Below are 17,629 nucleotides of genomic sequence, written 5' to 3'. Positions count from 1 at the left end.
TTGGGTCTTAAATCCTCTGCATTTCCATATAAAATTTAAAACCAGCTAGTTAATGTTATAAAATCCAGCTGGGATTTTTTTTTTTTTTTTTTTTTTTACCTATTTGACATTAGAAACCTTTTATTGAGACAAGGCCAACAGAGGGCTGGACATATTACAGGGTCAAGGAAGACTGAGGAAACTAATCTGACTTCTTTCTCCTCTGTGGAAGAGTGGGCAGCCCAAATAATGAACAGAAGCCACTCCGAGATTACTACTTATACGTAAGGCAATTTAAAAAATGAGATCTTAGCCAAAAAGTCTATACCTGGCATTAAAAAAAAAATTTACATCTTTTGGATGGATGGACTAAAAAGGCTAAACTGTCTACTCAAAATCTGTACAGCAGGAACCTGTTTTCAGCAGGTAAGCCTATTTACAAGTAAGATCCTCTTACTCTTGTAACATTGTCCTGTTTTAAGAAAATATATAATACCCATCCTCTGCAGAGTTAGTCCATAAGGCCTCTGTGACTCCACAGAAGTATAAAACTGTCTCTACTATAGAACTATTTATGTAGCAATGTAAATACATATAAACACACTTGCCCCTCGCCCCATCCTACAAACAGGTTATAAATATCTTGAATGAGAAGTTATGGCTCATTCATTTTTATATCTTCAGTGACAATTAAGAGGCAGTCTCTCTAACTCTTTCTCTATACATATGTATATAATTATTTTCTTGCATGTATACTAAATGAAAATGAGTTTATACCACGACCATTTACATTTCAAACATTCCCACCATTACCCATCTCTAAAATAAGAACACCAGCTGGGATTTTGATTGGTATTACATCGAATCTTTAGATTAACTTCGGATAATTGTCAGCTTAATATTATCTTTGGATCTATGAACATTATTATAAACTGAGTTGTTTTCTTGAAATTCTAATGTTGAAGTTCTAATACCCATGTGATTGCATCTGGAGATAGAGCTATTATAAAGCTAATTAAGGTCACAGGTGCCAAGTAGCTTCAGTCGTGTCTGACTCTGCAACCCTATGGATTGTAGCCCACCAGGCTCCTCTGTCCATGGAATTCTCCAGGCAAGAACACGGAGTAGGTTGCCATTTCCCACTCCAGCGGATCTTTTTGACCCAGGGGTAGAACTTCGTCTCTTACTTCTGTCTCCTGAATTGGCAGTCTGGCTGTTTACCACTAGCAACAACTAGGAAGCCGGGGTCATGGGGCTGGGTCCCTAAATCCCGTAGGACTAGTGTCCTAACAAGAGACACTGGGAGTTCACACACACAAAGAGGCCAGGTGAGGACGAAGTGAAAAGGTAAGAGCCCTCAGGACAGACTAAACCTGCAGACTTGGTGATACTGGACTTCTAAACTCCAGAACTGTGAGAAAATCAACTTCTGCTGTTTAAGTCACCTGGTCTGTGGTATTTTGTTACGGCAGCGCTACCTGACCAATGTGAACATGACATATCTCTTTCAATCATACAGGCTTTATTATCTCTAAGCAATATTTTATAATTTTCAGGATACAGGTACTACACATCTTTGGTCAAATTTGTCCCTGAAGTATTTCACAGTTTTTGATGCTATTACAAACAATTTTAAATTTCATTTTCTTCCACTTATTAACAGAGTTTCCATACACTCTACATCCAGCTTACCCTATTGCTAACTTACATCTTACATTTATCATGGTACATTTTCACACTTGATCTTAGCCAAAAGGCCGAGAAGCGATTATCATGGTACATTTTCACAATTATTGAACCAACAATGATACAATACTGTTAACTAAACTCCATACTTTATTTGGATCTCATGAGTTTTCCCCTTCAGATTTTTTTGTTCCTGGATCACATCCAGGATGTCACATCATATTTAGCCTTTGTCTGCTTTGTCCCCTTTGATCTGTGAATATCTCAGATATTCCTTGTTTTTGATGACCTGACAGAGCCAGGTACTGTCAGAATGTCTCTCAGTTTGAGTTTATGGTTTTCTCATGGTTAGTCTGGGGTTCTAAGAGCTTGGGAAGACAACAGAAGTAAAGTAACAATCTCATCAAGTCCTATTAAGAGTGTATGCTATCATAACTGATGATGCTGACCTGTCCAAGACATGTGTGCCAGTTTTCTAACTGTGAAGTTGCTGTCTGTCCCCTTTCCACACTTTATACTCTTTTGATGTAAATCACGAAGTACAGCCCACTCTCAGGGTATGGGGAGTTAAGGTGTACCACCTTGAGAGGGAACATCTATATAAATTATGTGGAATTTTACCAAGATCTGTCTTATCTCTCTCATTTATTTACTCAATCATTTATATCAGCATGTACTCATTGATGTTTATTTTATACTTTGGATTTTAATTCAATACTAAATTAGATTTTTGTTCAAACTGTTCCAGCTTTGGCCACTGGAGGCTCTTTCAGGTTGGCTTCTGACTCTCTGACATTCAAAAAACAACTTAGCTATTTTTTTAAGATCAAGTTTAGTATGTCAATTATATTCACACAGTGCAAAAGACCTCTAGAACTTTTCAAAACTTGCAAAATTAAAATGATTCCCATTTCTCCCTCTCTGTAGCACCTGGCAACCATCACTGTGTTAAGTTTCAATGAATTTGACTACTCTAGATAATCTCATACGAGTGGAATCACACAGCATTTCTCTTTTTCTGACTGGCTTATTTCACTTTGCTTACCGTCCTCAAGGCTCATCCTTCTTTTCCAAGACTGCATAATGTTCAGTTGTACGCTGACATTATATCTCCTTGTCCCATTCATCCCTGAGTGGACATCTGAGTTGCTCCCTCTTGGCTACTGTGAATATGTTGCAATGAACCTGGGTATGCAAATATTTCTTCAAGACCTTGTTTTTAATTCTTTTGGATATATACCCAGAAGTGGATTGCTGGATCATAGAAATCATACCTGTTCTACTTTTAATTTTCGAGGAACCTCTATACTCTTTTCCATAGTGACTGCAACATTTTACATTCCCACCAACAGTGCACAAGGGTTCTCGTTTCTCCAATCCTTGCCAACATTTGTTATCTTGTGTGGTTTCCTCCAACTTTGTGGGTTTGGATTTGAATGCATTTATTCTAGTGGCTAGAGCCACACGATTCACAGCTCCTTTCAGGAGAATCTGATGTAGGGAGTATAGTTGGCTGACAAGTCTCTAGCTACTGGATTTTCAGATCAATGGATACATTTGTGCTGAGGCCACAGTCCCCTTCAGCCACTGACTAAGCAAGACATGGTCCAAAGTCAGGTCATTTCTGCCTAACTCTGGACTCTTTCTGAAGGCTCTACCTTTGTCTTAAACCCTCCCCTTTATCTTTCGTGTATGAGAAAGATAGCCTTCTCCCAATAGATTCTTACACATCTAATTTTGTCTTGGCATCTACTTCTTTGACACAGCATTTTGGGAAGAAGTGAAATTAGATATTTAGTTTACTACCATAATTTAACTATTAGGACAATTGCTTCAAATCACCCTCTTTAGTTTGCTGACGTTAACATGATCATAGCCCTGGAAATAAATTGGTGCCAAATGTGTTTCAAAAGTAATCTGAAGAGTTTTAGAAATAAATTTCTTTCAATGAAAAGGAAAAAAAAAGATATTTAGTCTAGTGTCTTAATACAGAAGTATTAAGTTCTTTGAGTTCTTTAAAGATGGGAGAATGAATTACTTCTAACATATTTATTATCTGAGAGAAAATTTATTGTTCTGATTTACTGAAACTTAAAATATTCCATCAGATTACCCACGAAAATCCAGGTAGCAAAAAATATACAACACTGTCCATTCCTTTAAGAGATTTCACACAAGTTTTAAAAGGCCACAGAACTATATATAAATATATGAGTGTGTGTGTAGACACACACACTATACCATTTAAACTACTTCTATATTCTATACGTAAAATTTCAAGTATAGAAGCATACTTTTTAGAGCTGAGGTAACACCAACTTTCTCTCAACATAAATGCATAGGTGTTTAAGGTTAAGTGTGAATACTGTTAAGTCTCAAGTCACCTGATCAATTCCATTTTGATTTTAGATAAAAAGCAGTATATTATACATGCATCTGAACAAAACATCTTCAATATGTCTGTGTCCATGTGTGTGTTTCAGTGGAGGGGGGAAGAACAGGTATATGCCAGGGACATGTTGACTGAACCACAGATAACTGAATGTTAGAAGTCTGCTGTAGTTGGTAACACAGAAACATATACAGTCTTCGTATTCAAAGTCTTCATAGGGATTTCTTCTGTAATTTCTAGAATGGAAAGAAGAAGTTTTAAGGAAATAATTTTTCTATCTATTTTGGATGAATATTAAAAAAAAAATGTTAACTACCTGGATAGCAAGATATTTGGCCTTACCTTAAGGGAAGCCTAAACTTTGTCTCAGCTACTGGGGGGTACTTTTTCCTGAGTGACAGGAGTGTCTTTTGTTATATATTTTGTTATATATTGTGAACACACCTGGTAGTTTATGTTAATGAGATGACAATGAGCTGACTCAGGGTGGAGTTGGCCACACCAGAAAAAACAATCATATGAGCAATTATACCTATGTACTGAAGTCTTAATATAAACTCTGGACACCAAGGCTCAGTTGAGCTTCTCTGGTTGGTAATACACTGTACATACTACTGTCATGCTCTGGGGCTAGGAGGAGGTAACACTGTCCATGACATCGTCCCTGGGGAGAGACGGTCTGAAGTTACATACTTGGACTCCCTCCCAGATTTGGCCCTGTGCATCTCTTCCCTTTGCCTGATTCTAGTTTCTTTTTCCTCCTTTCCCTATAATAAATGTAGTCATGAGTACAACAGCTTCCATAAGTTCTGTGAATCCTGCTTGTAAATTATCAAACCTGAGGGTGATTTTGGGAAACTCTCTGAAATGTGCAGTTGGTGCCAGAGTGACCAGAGGCTTGTCTGAAGTCTTTTGTCTGCCTAACTCCTAATACTTGGGGTTAGAAATTTTAGGCAGATTTCTGGAGGACGGTGCCCTTAACTTAACTAATCTTAACTAATCTGAGTACTGACCAAGATGTACCTACACCCTCACTCAAACAGTATTTTCTTTCTTTTTTGAATGCATGAACTCCTTTATTGAAAATATTGAGCTAGCACTGCGTTACATACACTCAATATCCATAAATGAAGGGTCACACATGTCTGATTGGGCAATATTGCCAAACAGTATTTTCTATGTCTACAGAAAAGGCCTAGACTCAATTCTAAGCAAGTAGCTCAGAGTCGTGGTTTCTAAATACTCACACCTTACAACAGGAAGAACAGTCAGTTCCAAGTTTAGGGAAGAAAGGGTACATGATAAACGAAGGACACTTACAATGTCAGAAAGCAAAAAGTTATCAAAGACTGAAGGCTCAGGTCAAAAGATACAGGAGAATTTTTATCTTTAGTCGTAAAGATAAAAAATTTGAGCATCCAAAAGTATAACACAAATGTTATATATCAAAACACACTGAATACGTAAAAGCTCAAAGAAAACGGGGAGAGAAAGGGGAGAGAGAAAGAGAAAGAGAGAGAGAAAACAAGAAAGCCACAACTACTGAGCCCGTGAGCTCTGGAGCCCACAGGCCACAGTGAAAGGGCCCACGCGCGACAGCTACCGAGCCTGGGTACCACAACCAGAAAGTCCGCGTGCCGCAACTAAAACCCACCACAGTCAATCAAAACAAAAACAGTGTCCCTGTATACTGGATAATTTAGAAAGCCACATGCATGCCCAGAGCAGTATGCATACATAGACACCTGAGAAGACCCTAGGCGTTCGAATCCGATAAAGATAAAAGGCTTTTGTGGCCAAAGGTGGCTGACTTTCAGGACTCAGTGCAAAAAGAAAGAGAAGCCTAAGGCAGGGCCTGGCAGAGCTGAAGGAGTGGCCCAGAACACAGCCAATCTTTAAAGACCAGGAGAAGTGGGTATTTTGTTTTTAAACTTTTAGTTCCCGGAGGTCAAAAAAATCTGTCAAAATATTAATAAAGAACCTATTTTTTAAAATAGTTTGGAAAAGTCATAAACAGACAGTTCTAGCCTTCAACCATCAAAAACAGCAAACCCTGGGGAGGAGAACCTGATTTCCAGAGTCACCACATTCAAATATCCAATTCTCAACAACCAAAAAATTACAAGGCATACAAAATATAGGAAAGTATGGCCCATTCACAGGAAAACATAATTAACGGAATCTGTCCCTGAGATACCTGAACTTAACAGATAGACGGTCTCAATCAACTGTCTTAAATGGAAAACAACAGACTAATGGAAAGGCCAATGGAAACCACAGACAAAGAACTAAAAAACCAGGAAAACTATCAACAAAATGAGACTATCAATAGAGAAATTATAAAAAGGAATTAAACAGAAATAGTGGAAATGAAAAGTACAATAACTAAAATTAAAAGTCACCTGAGGGACTTCCCTAGCAGGACCCTGGTCCCTTCTGATGTAGTGGGTGAGGGTTCAATCCCTAGTCAGGGAGCTAAGGTCCCACATGCCTCATGGCCAAAAAAACCCAGAAAACATAAGACAGAAGCGATACTGTAACAAATCCAATAAAGATTTATAGATGGTTCACATCAAAAAAATCTTTTAAAAAAGTCACTAGAGAAGTTTAACGGCATATTTTAGCAGACAGAAGAATCAGTGAACTTGAAGATAGGACATGTGAAATCATCCAGTCTGAAGGAGAAGAAAAGAGAATGAAGAAAGTGGACAGAACCTGAGAAGCCTGTGAGACACAGGCTGGGTGACCTACATACACATTATGGGAGGTTCAGGAAGAAAAGAATATAAAGAATATTTGAAAAAATAAAACCAAATCATGAAAGCAGCAAAAGAGAGGCAAAATACCAGGGATCTTCAATAACATTACAAGATTAATTTCTCATCAGAAACCATGGGAGCAACAAGGCAAAGGGGTAACATATTTAAAATGCTAAAAGAAAAAACTATCAACAAAGAATTCTCCATTTAACAAAACAGATTTTTTCTTCTTAATTTTTTCTTCAAAAATTAAGGAACAATTAAGACATTTTTCAAGTAAATAAAAATTGAGGGAGGAGTTCATTACTACCAGATCTGACCACAAAGAAATGCTAAATGTATCTTTCAGGTTGAAATGAAAGGATTCTAGACCGTAAATCAAAGTCATATTGCTGTTGCTTTTAATTTTTAACTCCACTTTTAGTTTTCTACATGATTTAAAAGTAAATACATAAAACACAATTAAGAATTTATGTTTTGGGGCACATAATTATAAAGATATAACTCCTGACAAGAATACAAATGGGGACAGAGCTGTATAGAAGCAGAGTTTTTGTATGTTATTAAAGTCAAACTGGCATCAATTCAAACTAGACTGTTACAAATTTAAGATGTTAATTGTAATCCCCATGGTAAACACTAGCATCTTAACAGAAAAAAAACACGAAGTGAGAAAATAGTACAATACAAAAAATCAACTAAACACAAAAGGTGCAATAATGGAGGAAATGAAGATAAAAAAGGTACACGGTTCCTGGAAAAAATTTCCCAGTAAAATGGAAAAAATTATCAGTAACTATTATTTTTCTTTTTAACCAGAGCCTAACTGACCTGGAGAAAGAGAAACACCCATCTCTAGGCCCTTTCAGCCTTCCCATCTCACCTAAAGAGGAAAAATTAAGCTGAGTAAACATCTGCAAAGGTCACAGCTCAGAGGCATAGGCTCACTGAAGACTGAAAACTAACTATAAAATTATAGAACACTTCTGCCCCTTTTCCTCCCCACATACTCTACTACAACATCGTATGGGCTCCTGTATTACAGCTAAAGGATGTGCAAAGCTCTGACCATATTTAAAAAGGAATCTCTAGGGAAACCATAAAACAAAAGAAGGAAATTGGAGCCTCTGGAGCCTCCAGCAACAATAAACAATTATAGCCTAATTCCTAGAAGATAAACATAAAACTTTACAAGGAAGGCCCACCTTACTTCAGCTCCCTTTCCCCCAAACATCATGTAATGCTATCAACCAAATATTACAAGTTATTCTAAAAGGGAACACAGTAGGAAGAGATGAAGCAAGCATCACCACTAGACTCAGCTGTGGCAGAGATTTTGAAATTATCAGATTGGGAATTGAAAATAACTAGGATTAATGTTAAGGATGTGAATAGAAAGGGTGGACAACATTGAAGAACAGATGGGTATGTAAGCACAGAGATGGAAATTCTAAGAAAGAATTAAAAGGAAAAGTTAGAAATCAAAACACTGTAACAGAAATGAAGAATGCATTATACCAAAAAGTTTATACTCAAGGACAGCATATTCAAACTGCAGAAAATCAAAGATATGACTGCTTTGAGAAAGACAATGTCTAGCAACTTTCTACCAGTGCTGGGAGACACAAATCTTGATTTAGAAACTCCCAGGCTATAAGGCTGCAAAAATAAAAGGAAGAAATGACAAAAGGTTTTGGGATGACAGGAAGGATGGCTACTAATCAGAGAAAAACAGATCCCATTAAGGGAAGCTATTTGAGGAAATGATTCCAGTAGCATCAGCATTATAATCCCCTCTTTCACATGGGATTATAGAACAGAACACAAGGGGAGGGCGAAAACGTCAAGAGAGAAACTAGGAACACCCACAGAAGCTGAAATCACAGAAGTGGATGATATAAGTGGGAGTAAGAGAGAAAGAGAAAACCTATCTTTAAAGACACTAGCCTGTGTCTTGTCCTGACTCTCTGTCTTCTGAATTATGGAATGGAGAATGTCAACTAATGACCTAACTCTTCCCATTTTTATGCAGCTCACTGAGAAAAGGCATGCTTTATAAGTTGTAAAGGAGGAGGCACAGAGTCAGTTATGTTTCCTTCTAGCTGTTATTTTAAGATACAGTGATCATTTTGATTCTCAGGGAAGAGGACAATTTTGGGATCAGCAAACAAGCTAACTTACCTAGAAGCATATGTTTTTAATAATATACCATTATATATTTTTAGATTATTTCCAAAACAAAAAGTAATCATCCTTTAAATTATTATTAACATTCACAGTATGGAAAATTTCTGGAGATAGCAAAAAAGTAAAAGTAAACAATAGCATTATCTCTTACACATATAATCTATAAATGATTGATGGCATCAAAATCTATTTTCAAGAAAGTAAAAACAAAAATGAAAGAAATTAGCATGTTCTAAAATCTCCTCACCTTCTGTTTGAGTCTCATTCAGAAACAGCTTTAGCTTCCTGCTCCGGAGGCCAAACATCTTGGCTGCTTCATACAGAAGACCTTGGTGGGTGAGCCCATTCTGCCCAAGTGGATTTTCAAGCAGAAGAGTGCCTACTGTTCCCATTAAACACTCTACAGAAAAATAAAAAAAGATTTAAATCCTGAGAATTCACCCTCTCGCTGGTGGATCCCTACTGGAGGTGGTGACCAGACAGCTCTACTGGGCAGAGCTAAAGGCTTGAAAGCCAGAAGTGGGTACAAGAGTGGGATTAATTGTAGAAACAGAAACAATCTTAAATATTTCACTGGGGGAGAGAAAGGGAAGAAAAAACAATTAGTATAAGAGCCCAGGAGTTTGGGGAAGAGATATTCAGTAAACAGTCAAACGAAGCACGTGAAGACAGTAATAAATGTGCACAATGAGGACCTTAAAATATCAAGGAATAACAATTATCGATCTAGTCTGCTGATTAAGGTGTGGATACTTACAACAGTCCTCAGAACATATTTCAAGAGAAAAGGGGGGAAAATTAAAAATTACAGTGGGCTAGCATTTAAACAATTCAGCTTCATTTAGCTATAATTTTTACCTAACCAATTTATCTCATTTCCTAACCATGTTAGATGGATGGGTGTTCTACATAAACACACCGAAGAAACAAGCCATGAGTGTCCCCCAAAGAACTGTGGGAGTCTACATTTAAAATTACTAAGTTGAAACTGACTTGAAAAATCCATATAAATCAGAAAGATTGAACATTAAAGGAATCTTAACACCTAGCATTCCATTACCTGCCCGCTGAGTGTTCACAACTGGGGGAGGTACGCACCTTGTGGATCTGCATTCAAGAGCTGTAGGTTGATATACTGACAGAGAAGAGTGCTAGGACTGTCAATCACAGACAGTGCTGATCCTGCAGTCACACGAAGTGTTTTTCCACTAAGATTCAGTAAGTTGGTTTGGTTTTTTATTTCTAAAAATAACAGCAGAGGTAACAAAAAAAAAAAATCATTCTTTTAGGGAGAACAGTTCAGAGTTGAAGTCATTCACTTTTTCTAACTTAATTATTAAACTATCATGTACCTTTACAGTGATGCTTTCCATTAAAGAACACTGCCCTTTCTATAAAATTAGACATCAATGATATGCACATAGTTAGGAAATCTTAATGTTGCAAAATAGCATAATATTCATAACTTATAAATAAAGCAAACTAATTCCCCCCTTTAGTATGTTTTTTCTCCATACTATGCACGTTCTCAGTCGCTCAGTTGTGTCTAACTGTGACCCCATGGGGTGTAGCCTGCCAGGCTCCTCTGTCTCCCATCCAAGTACTAACCAGGCCCGACCCTGCTTAGCTTCCGAGATCAGACGAGATCGGGCGCGTTCAGGGTGGTATGGCCGTAGACCAGGCTCCTCTGTCCATGGACTTTTCCAGGCAAGAATACTGGAGTGGCTGCCATTTCCTACTCCAGAGGATTTTCCCAATCCAGGGATCAAACCCGCTATTCTTGTGTCTCCTGCATTGGTAGGTGGATTTTTTATCACTGTGCCACCTGGGAAGCTCCATACTATATGTTCCTTTTAAAATTTGTTCCTATATAAACTTACCATGAAAAGAAACCTTATGTCAAAAAAAATTATGGTCAGAAGGTAAACTGACTAATGAGTATAGTCAACTATAGCAAGATACACAGAACAGACATAGTGTAATTTCATTTATATACAATTAAATATGGTTTCAATGGTAAAGAACCCGCCTGCCAATGCGGGAGACACAGGAGACGTGGGTTCAATCCCTGGGTTGGGAAGATCCCTAGAGAAAGAAAGGGGAGTTGGACACAAGAAACTGGACACAACTGGGCCCACCCCTGCTAAACACTGCTTAAGGTAGATTAGTTACAGTTACTATGTTCCTAAAGGTCAGTGTGGGGCCCAGGCACTCCTCAGCTTTCACAGGCTGCCACTTGCTGGGTCAGAGGGGACAGCAAGCAGCCCACACTAACCCCTCCGGTAACCTTTCAACTTTCGAGTCAGGTACAAGAGCAACTCTCTGGCAAAGCTCTTCTGCAAGTCCACTGACTGTCAGTGTTAGATGTGGCTAGACAGAAGTGTGTTCCAGTCTTTTTCTTTCTTATTCTACAACGACTTGAGACAGAGATCCAAGCTGTCCACTGACTGACTTACCAGCTTCCCTTGGTGGATCTGGGTCAGAGATTTTTTTCCCCAGATCCTCCAATGAACCATCTGTCTTTCAGACCTTAATTTTCCAAGTTTCTCCCATATCAAGTTTGTGTCCCTTACTCAGCCCTTAAACGATACAACAGCAAATGGTTTTCATGTTGCTTCTATCAATTTATACTCCAACAGTAAATGACAGTTCCTATTACATAATATCCCCGACAACATCTGATATTATGAAATTTTTCTAGTTTTTTGCCAATCTGGTTACATGTAATAGTACCTCATTGTGGTTTCTACTATTGAGGTATAGCGGTGTTTTCTTTATTGGCCACTTAGATTTCTTCTTTTAAGCTATTTAGACATTTCAGAAAATGAACATTCAAATTTGTTAATTGAGTGTATTAGTTTCCTATAGCTGTTGTAAGAATCACAAACCGGGCAGGGGAGTGGTGGAGGGTGAGGTAAGCAAGACAGCTTAAAACAACAAAAATGTATTGTCTCACAGTTTCCTGAAGGTGACACGTTCAAAATCTGTCTATAAGGCCATGCTCCCTCTGAAGCCTGTAAAGGAATTCCTCCTTTTCTCTTCCTAACTTCTACGGGTTCCCAGCCATCTTTGGTGCTTCTTGGCTCACTGGTTTGCCTAATTCCAATTTCTGCCTCTGTCACCACATAGCCTTCTCCCTGTTTCTGTCTTCACATGGCCCTTTTCTTGTAAGGACACATACTGCGGTAGTGCGCCCCCTTACTCTAGTATTATGTTAACTAATCATAATACATATGCAATGAACCTACTTTTCAAAGGTCACATGTGAGTGCACTGGGGGTAGAGAGGAGGACTTCAACATATGTTTTTTGGGCAGAGACGGTGGGGTGGTAGTATCACAGTTAAACCCACGACAGGAGGAGGAAATGTACTTATAATTCTTTAAAGTTTTATGCAGGCTTGTCTTATTGAGAACTTGGACTTAAGATGCAGATACTGTGTTTAATAAAGTTAAAACTCAAGAGGGAAGTCTCCGAAGCCTAGAATACATCGCATGGCTAACAGGAAAAGACAGCAGGATTAGAATCTTCATCTGTTAAGTTCAGTGTCCCATCAGCCACATCACACAAAGGAGGCCCAAAGAGACACGGCAGGCAGGAACTACCGTAGAGGCTAGCCCTGACTCAGAGTTAGGAAAAAGGGGAAGATTATGTACCATAACTGTTACCAAATTAAGATCTTCACTGATTCACCGCACGTCAAAGGACACAGATGAATACCTTTGACTTTCCACATACCTGTTTCACCATGGAAGACAGCCAGCTCTGTATTTTTTACACCAAAAATGCTAGTAACAACATTCTTCAGTTTTACAAGGTCCAACCTATTATCTCCTTTTGGATTTTCCAGAAGTAATACTCCACCTAAAAAGCCACAAATATAAGTGAAACTGGAAAAAAAAAAGTTAAATTTGAATGAAAAGTCAAGGGGAACACCATCTATATATTTTCTTTGGTCAATGTCTATTCATGTCTTCCCATTTTCTAATTAAATTTTTAAAAACTGCTGAGTTTTGAGAGTTCTTTACCTATTCTACATGCATACATCCTTTGTTGTATATCTGGTTTGCAAAGATCTTCTACTAGTCTGTAGCTTTTTTCTTTTTTTTTTTTATCATTTTCACAGGATCTTTCACAAAGCAGGGTTTAAAATTCTGAAGAAGTTCGACTTCCCAGTTTTTCTTTTTATGAATGGGACTTTTGTTACTAAGTCTTAAAAACTCTGCCTAGTCCTGAATCCTAAAATTTTGTTTTCTCCTAAATGTTTCATAGTACTATACTTACGTCTGTAATCCCTTTTAATTTAGTCTCTGGATAGGGTGTAACACTTAGGTCTAGGACAATTTTTGCATATGGATGTCTAACTGCCTGGTACCATATAATGAAAAAACTAGTCAATTAAATCACTTTTGCTGGTCTATTGAGTGCAGCATTATAACAGCATCATCTTTTTGAATTTGAAACACCTCAGCTGGAATTCCATCACCTCCACTAGCTTTGTTTGTAGTAATGATTCCTTAGGCCCACTTGACTTCACACTCCAGGATGTCTGGCTCTAGGTGAGTGATCACACTGTTGTGGTTATCTGGGTCATTAAGACATGTTTTTTACAGTTCTTCTGTGTATTCTTGGATGTCTTCTTAATATCTTCTGCATTGTTAGGTCCATACAGTTTCTGTCCTTTATTAATGCGATCTTTGCATGAAATATTCCATTGGTATCTGTTCACTTAAGAAGGCTTTCTTATTTCTCCTTGCTATTCTTTGGAACTCTGCATTCAAATGGGTATATCTCTCCTTTTCTCCTTTGCCTTTTGCTTCTCTTCTCTTAGATAATTGTAAGGCCTCCTCAGACAAGGATTTTGACTCTTTGCATTTTTCTTGGGGCTAGTTTTGATCAGCACCTATGTACAATGTTACGATCTTCTGTCCACAGTTCCTCAGGCAGTCTAACGGATCTAATCCCTTGAATCTATTTGTCACTTCCACTGTATAGTCATAAGGGATTTAATTTAGGTCATACCTGAATGGTTTAGTGGTTTTCCCTACTTCAATTTGAGTCTGAATTTTGCAATAAGGAGTGTGTGGTAGTGGAGCCTAGTTTATTCTGTTTAATTGGCTGGAGTAGAGCAGTTATGGTCTAGAAGTTTTTTTGTCTTGCTAGGTTGCCACTCTCCTGGTCCCCCACTGCAGAGAGAGCATGATTTTCTGTGTGCGTGCGTGCTTAGTTGTTTCAGTCATGTTTGACTCGTTGTGACCTCACGGACTGTATCAGAGAGGCTCCTCTGTCCATGGGATTCTCTAGGCAAGAACTGGAGTGGGTTGCCACGCCCTCCTCTAGGGGATCTTCCTGACTCATCGATCGAACCTGCATCTCTTATGTTTCCTGCATTGGCCACAGGGTTCTTTACCACTAGTGCCACCTGTGAACATTTTGTTGGGGTGTTTGTATTCATGCCCATTGGTCTTTCATGGTTGCCAGCTTCTTCAGCTCTGAGTCTGGGATACATGAAGCAAAAAGAAAACCAGGGAATTCTCCATCTTCTTACTTGATCCAAAGATCCTTAGTTGGTCTGCCTTCTTCCCTCCACCATTAAGAGTCTTCTTATGCTTGTTTTTATATATCATGTCTAGGGTGTTTTGCTGTACTTTGTGGGAAGAACAGGGAAAAAGTATGTCTACTTCATCTTCCTAGAAGTGGAAGTTCAATCATTTACTTTTGTGGATTCATTACATGACAATTAGAAAAAGTTACTCAATTTTACCAATTCTCTTATAATAGCCTTAAAAACATTCATAGGTTTAACGAAAAGATAAAATACAAGCTGTGGAATTCATTTACTCTTACCTTGCTCACTGCCATTTGTACAAATGTTAAGATTGACATATGCACAAGCAGGGCCAGGTGTGGAAGATCCTTTGGTGAGTGTAATTTCCAGGTCAGACCCTTTTAACTAAGCATATGAAAAAATGTGACTGGGTAACTATAGCATCTGATCACAGTGTCACCAACTAAGATAGCAACTATTCAGCAAGAATAAGAGCTCTACACAATTCTGAGAGCATATTTAACCTAATTACTACAACAGCCAAGAGCTACACTTCCCCCCGCTTTTACCTTGTTCTTTCCCATTGAAAACACAGTCACATTCAGGGCCTGATTGTCTGTTCCATTTGTCCCATACAAAATAGGATCAACACAGGAACATATGACTGAATAAATGACTAACTGATATAGAAAAGAATTTTTTACTTTGAGACATACTTCTCAACTACTGGCCAATATCTTTCATATCTTGGTCAGATTTTCACAGTTACATCTAAAATGTACCAACAAGAAATGAAATTGTAATTCTATGTATAACTTAATACCACACAAGTAAACTGCTTTTCAAGTCAATTGCTATTTACACAACACTAGTTTTTGTAGTTTTAGATAAGACAGCATCATAAAGTCATCCAGCAATTCTTATGTATGTCCTGGTTACCTTTTCCAAGAGCATAGCTCTAATTTTCTTTCTTCTCTTTTAGACCTCACTCTCTAATCCTATTCACTATTCTCCAGAGCAATACTTCAAGAATGGTACTATACTAATTGCTACCAGGGGAGAGAACATTAAGATACGACTACAAAAACTTAATATAAAATTTAATCCTAAATCACTTACTAGTTCAACAGAATTCAGAACTTACCTCCATTTTTTCTTGAATAAGTATTTCATCTGATATAGGAACTGGATATGGCTTCAAAGGAGACTTTATGGTGGCAAATATGAAGTCTGTGTGGCTTTCAATAACATTATTCAGATACTTTCCCTCAGAAGTTGCTTTATAATAAACTGTTATTTCATCAGTTGGAACCAGACTGCACTGAAAGCATATAAAGAAAATGTAAAAGGGAAGCACACTTGTCAATTAAAACACAAAACACTGTTAAACAGAGCTGATGATCCCACACTGAATCATCATGGAAGGGTATGACATCCTGACAAACTCTCTGGAAAAAAAAGCAAGAATTCACAAAGCTTTTAATTGAGACACAGTTCCTCAGCAAACCATCACCTGCTGGAGTGGCTACTCAGTCTCAAAAGCCTGACCAGAGGAGGACGACCTGTGGCGGGCCCTCCCTGAGACAGAAACTCTCTGGCTCTCTCACCCAGCAAGGGAAGGCCATGGGTTTTGCGCACCTGCTCTGGCTCTCAGCTTTTTGAATGAGGAAGAACCACCTCATTCCATCCAGGTCCAACAATCTCTCTCTCCCCTGAGCTAAGAACCCTTCCACACTGAGTGCACCTCTACCGTTCTTCAGAGGTGTTTGCTATCATCTCTGATAACCTTATGTGCCAGTCAGGAGGACTGTCTATCCAGAAGATGGTTTTGTGGAAGCCCTAAGGAATTGAGCCTAAGAAGTATAATCTGAATGGATCATAGATCAATGACAATCAGTAATAAATTACTGTGGTTTATATTACCTGTGTCTCCTCTCTTTCCCAACAATCAAAACAAAAACCAAAACAAAATTCTAAACAGTAGCTTATTTTAATCTCACAAACTGACCTTTTTGCGAAGTTTCTGAATACGATTGATGACTTCCCGAGCCATTCCTTCATCCACCATTGACTGGTCAGGGGTGACATCTAAAAGAACCAAAACCTGTAGGAATGAACAGTGTACACCATGACAATCAAATATAGAAAAAACAGCTCTTTCAAACTCAGAAAAATGGTGTTTAAATTCTTAGAAGTATATAATGCAGCACCATTCAATCACAAAACTGAGCCAAAGACATGAAATTAGTCTCTTTATAGTTTGAGTCCTCCGTTGTAAACAGTTATTTCCTCATCTGCAGAAAAAGGTGCAACTTTTCATTTTTCTCCTGAAGGAGATGTCCTGAGACCAACTTAAACCACTTCAGCATTCTTGCCTTGAGAACCCCATGGACAGTATGAAAAGGCAAAAAGATGTAACACCGGAAGATGAGCCCCCCAGGTCAGTAGGTGTCCAACATAGTAATGGGGAAGAACAGAGAAATAGCTCTAGAAAGAATGAAGCGGCTGTGCCAAAGAAGAAACAGTGCTCAGCTGTGAATGTGTCTGATGGTGAAAATAAAGGCTGATGCTGCAAAGAGCATATTGCATAGGAATCCGGAAAGTTTGGTCCATAGGCCAAGGTAAATTGGACATGGTAAAACAGTAGATGGCAAAAGTGAACGTTGACATCTTAGGAATCAGTGAAGTAAAATGGATGGGAATGGGAGAATTTAATTCAGATGATCATTATGTCTATACTGTGGGCAAGAATCCCTCGGAAGAAATGGAGTAGACCTCATGGTCAATAGGAGTCCAAAATGCAGTACTTGGGTGCAATCTCAAAAATGACAGAATGATCTTGGTTCCCTTCTAAGGCAAACCATTCAACATTACAGTAATCCAAGTCTATGCCCCAACCACTAATGTCAAAGAAGCTGAAGTTGACCGCTTCTATGAAGATCTATAAAACTTCTAGAACAAACACCAAAAAAAGAGGTCCTTTTCATCACAGGGGACTGGAAAGCAAAAGTAGGAAGTCAAGAGATACCTGGAGTAACAGGCAAGTTAGGCCTTAGAGTACAAAATGAAGGAGGGCAAA

At 38.3% G+C, this 17,629-nt stretch overlaps 1 protein-coding gene across 3 annotated transcripts in view; it reads right to left on the bottom strand.

Annotated features, from left to right (window-relative positions):
- Positions 1–3,713: 3,713 nt before the first annotated feature.
- Positions 3,714–17,629, bottom strand: part of IARS1 (isoleucyl-tRNA synthetase 1) — an 81,111-nt gene continuing 67,195 nt past the window's right edge. For all 3 annotated transcript variants that reach the window (XM_043927358.1, XM_043927357.1, XM_043927359.1), the window contains 7 exons: positions 16,559–16,654; positions 15,695–15,871; positions 14,850–14,955; positions 12,741–12,866; positions 10,102–10,245; positions 9,251–9,403; positions 3,714–4,293 (listed from right to left, as the gene is read on the bottom strand). In XM_043927358.1, coding sequence (XP_043783293.1) covers positions 4,211–4,293; positions 9,251–9,403; positions 10,102–10,245; positions 12,741–12,866; positions 14,850–14,955; positions 15,695–15,871; positions 16,559–16,654 — 885 coding nt within the window. In that variant the 3' untranslated portion in view covers positions 3,714–4,210. The remainder of the gene's footprint in view (positions 4,294–9,250; positions 9,404–10,101; positions 10,246–12,740; positions 12,867–14,849; positions 14,956–15,694; positions 15,872–16,558; positions 16,655–17,629) is intronic.

Source organism: Cervus elaphus, chromosome 16, assembly GCF_910594005.1.
Source record: "Cervus elaphus chromosome 16, mCerEla1.1, whole genome shotgun sequence".
In the NCBI taxonomy this organism is placed as follows: domain Eukaryota; kingdom Metazoa; phylum Chordata; class Mammalia; order Artiodactyla; family Cervidae; genus Cervus; species Cervus elaphus.
Note: the sequence above shows the minus strand (reverse complement) of the source record. Positions and strands in the feature narration are given on the sequence as shown.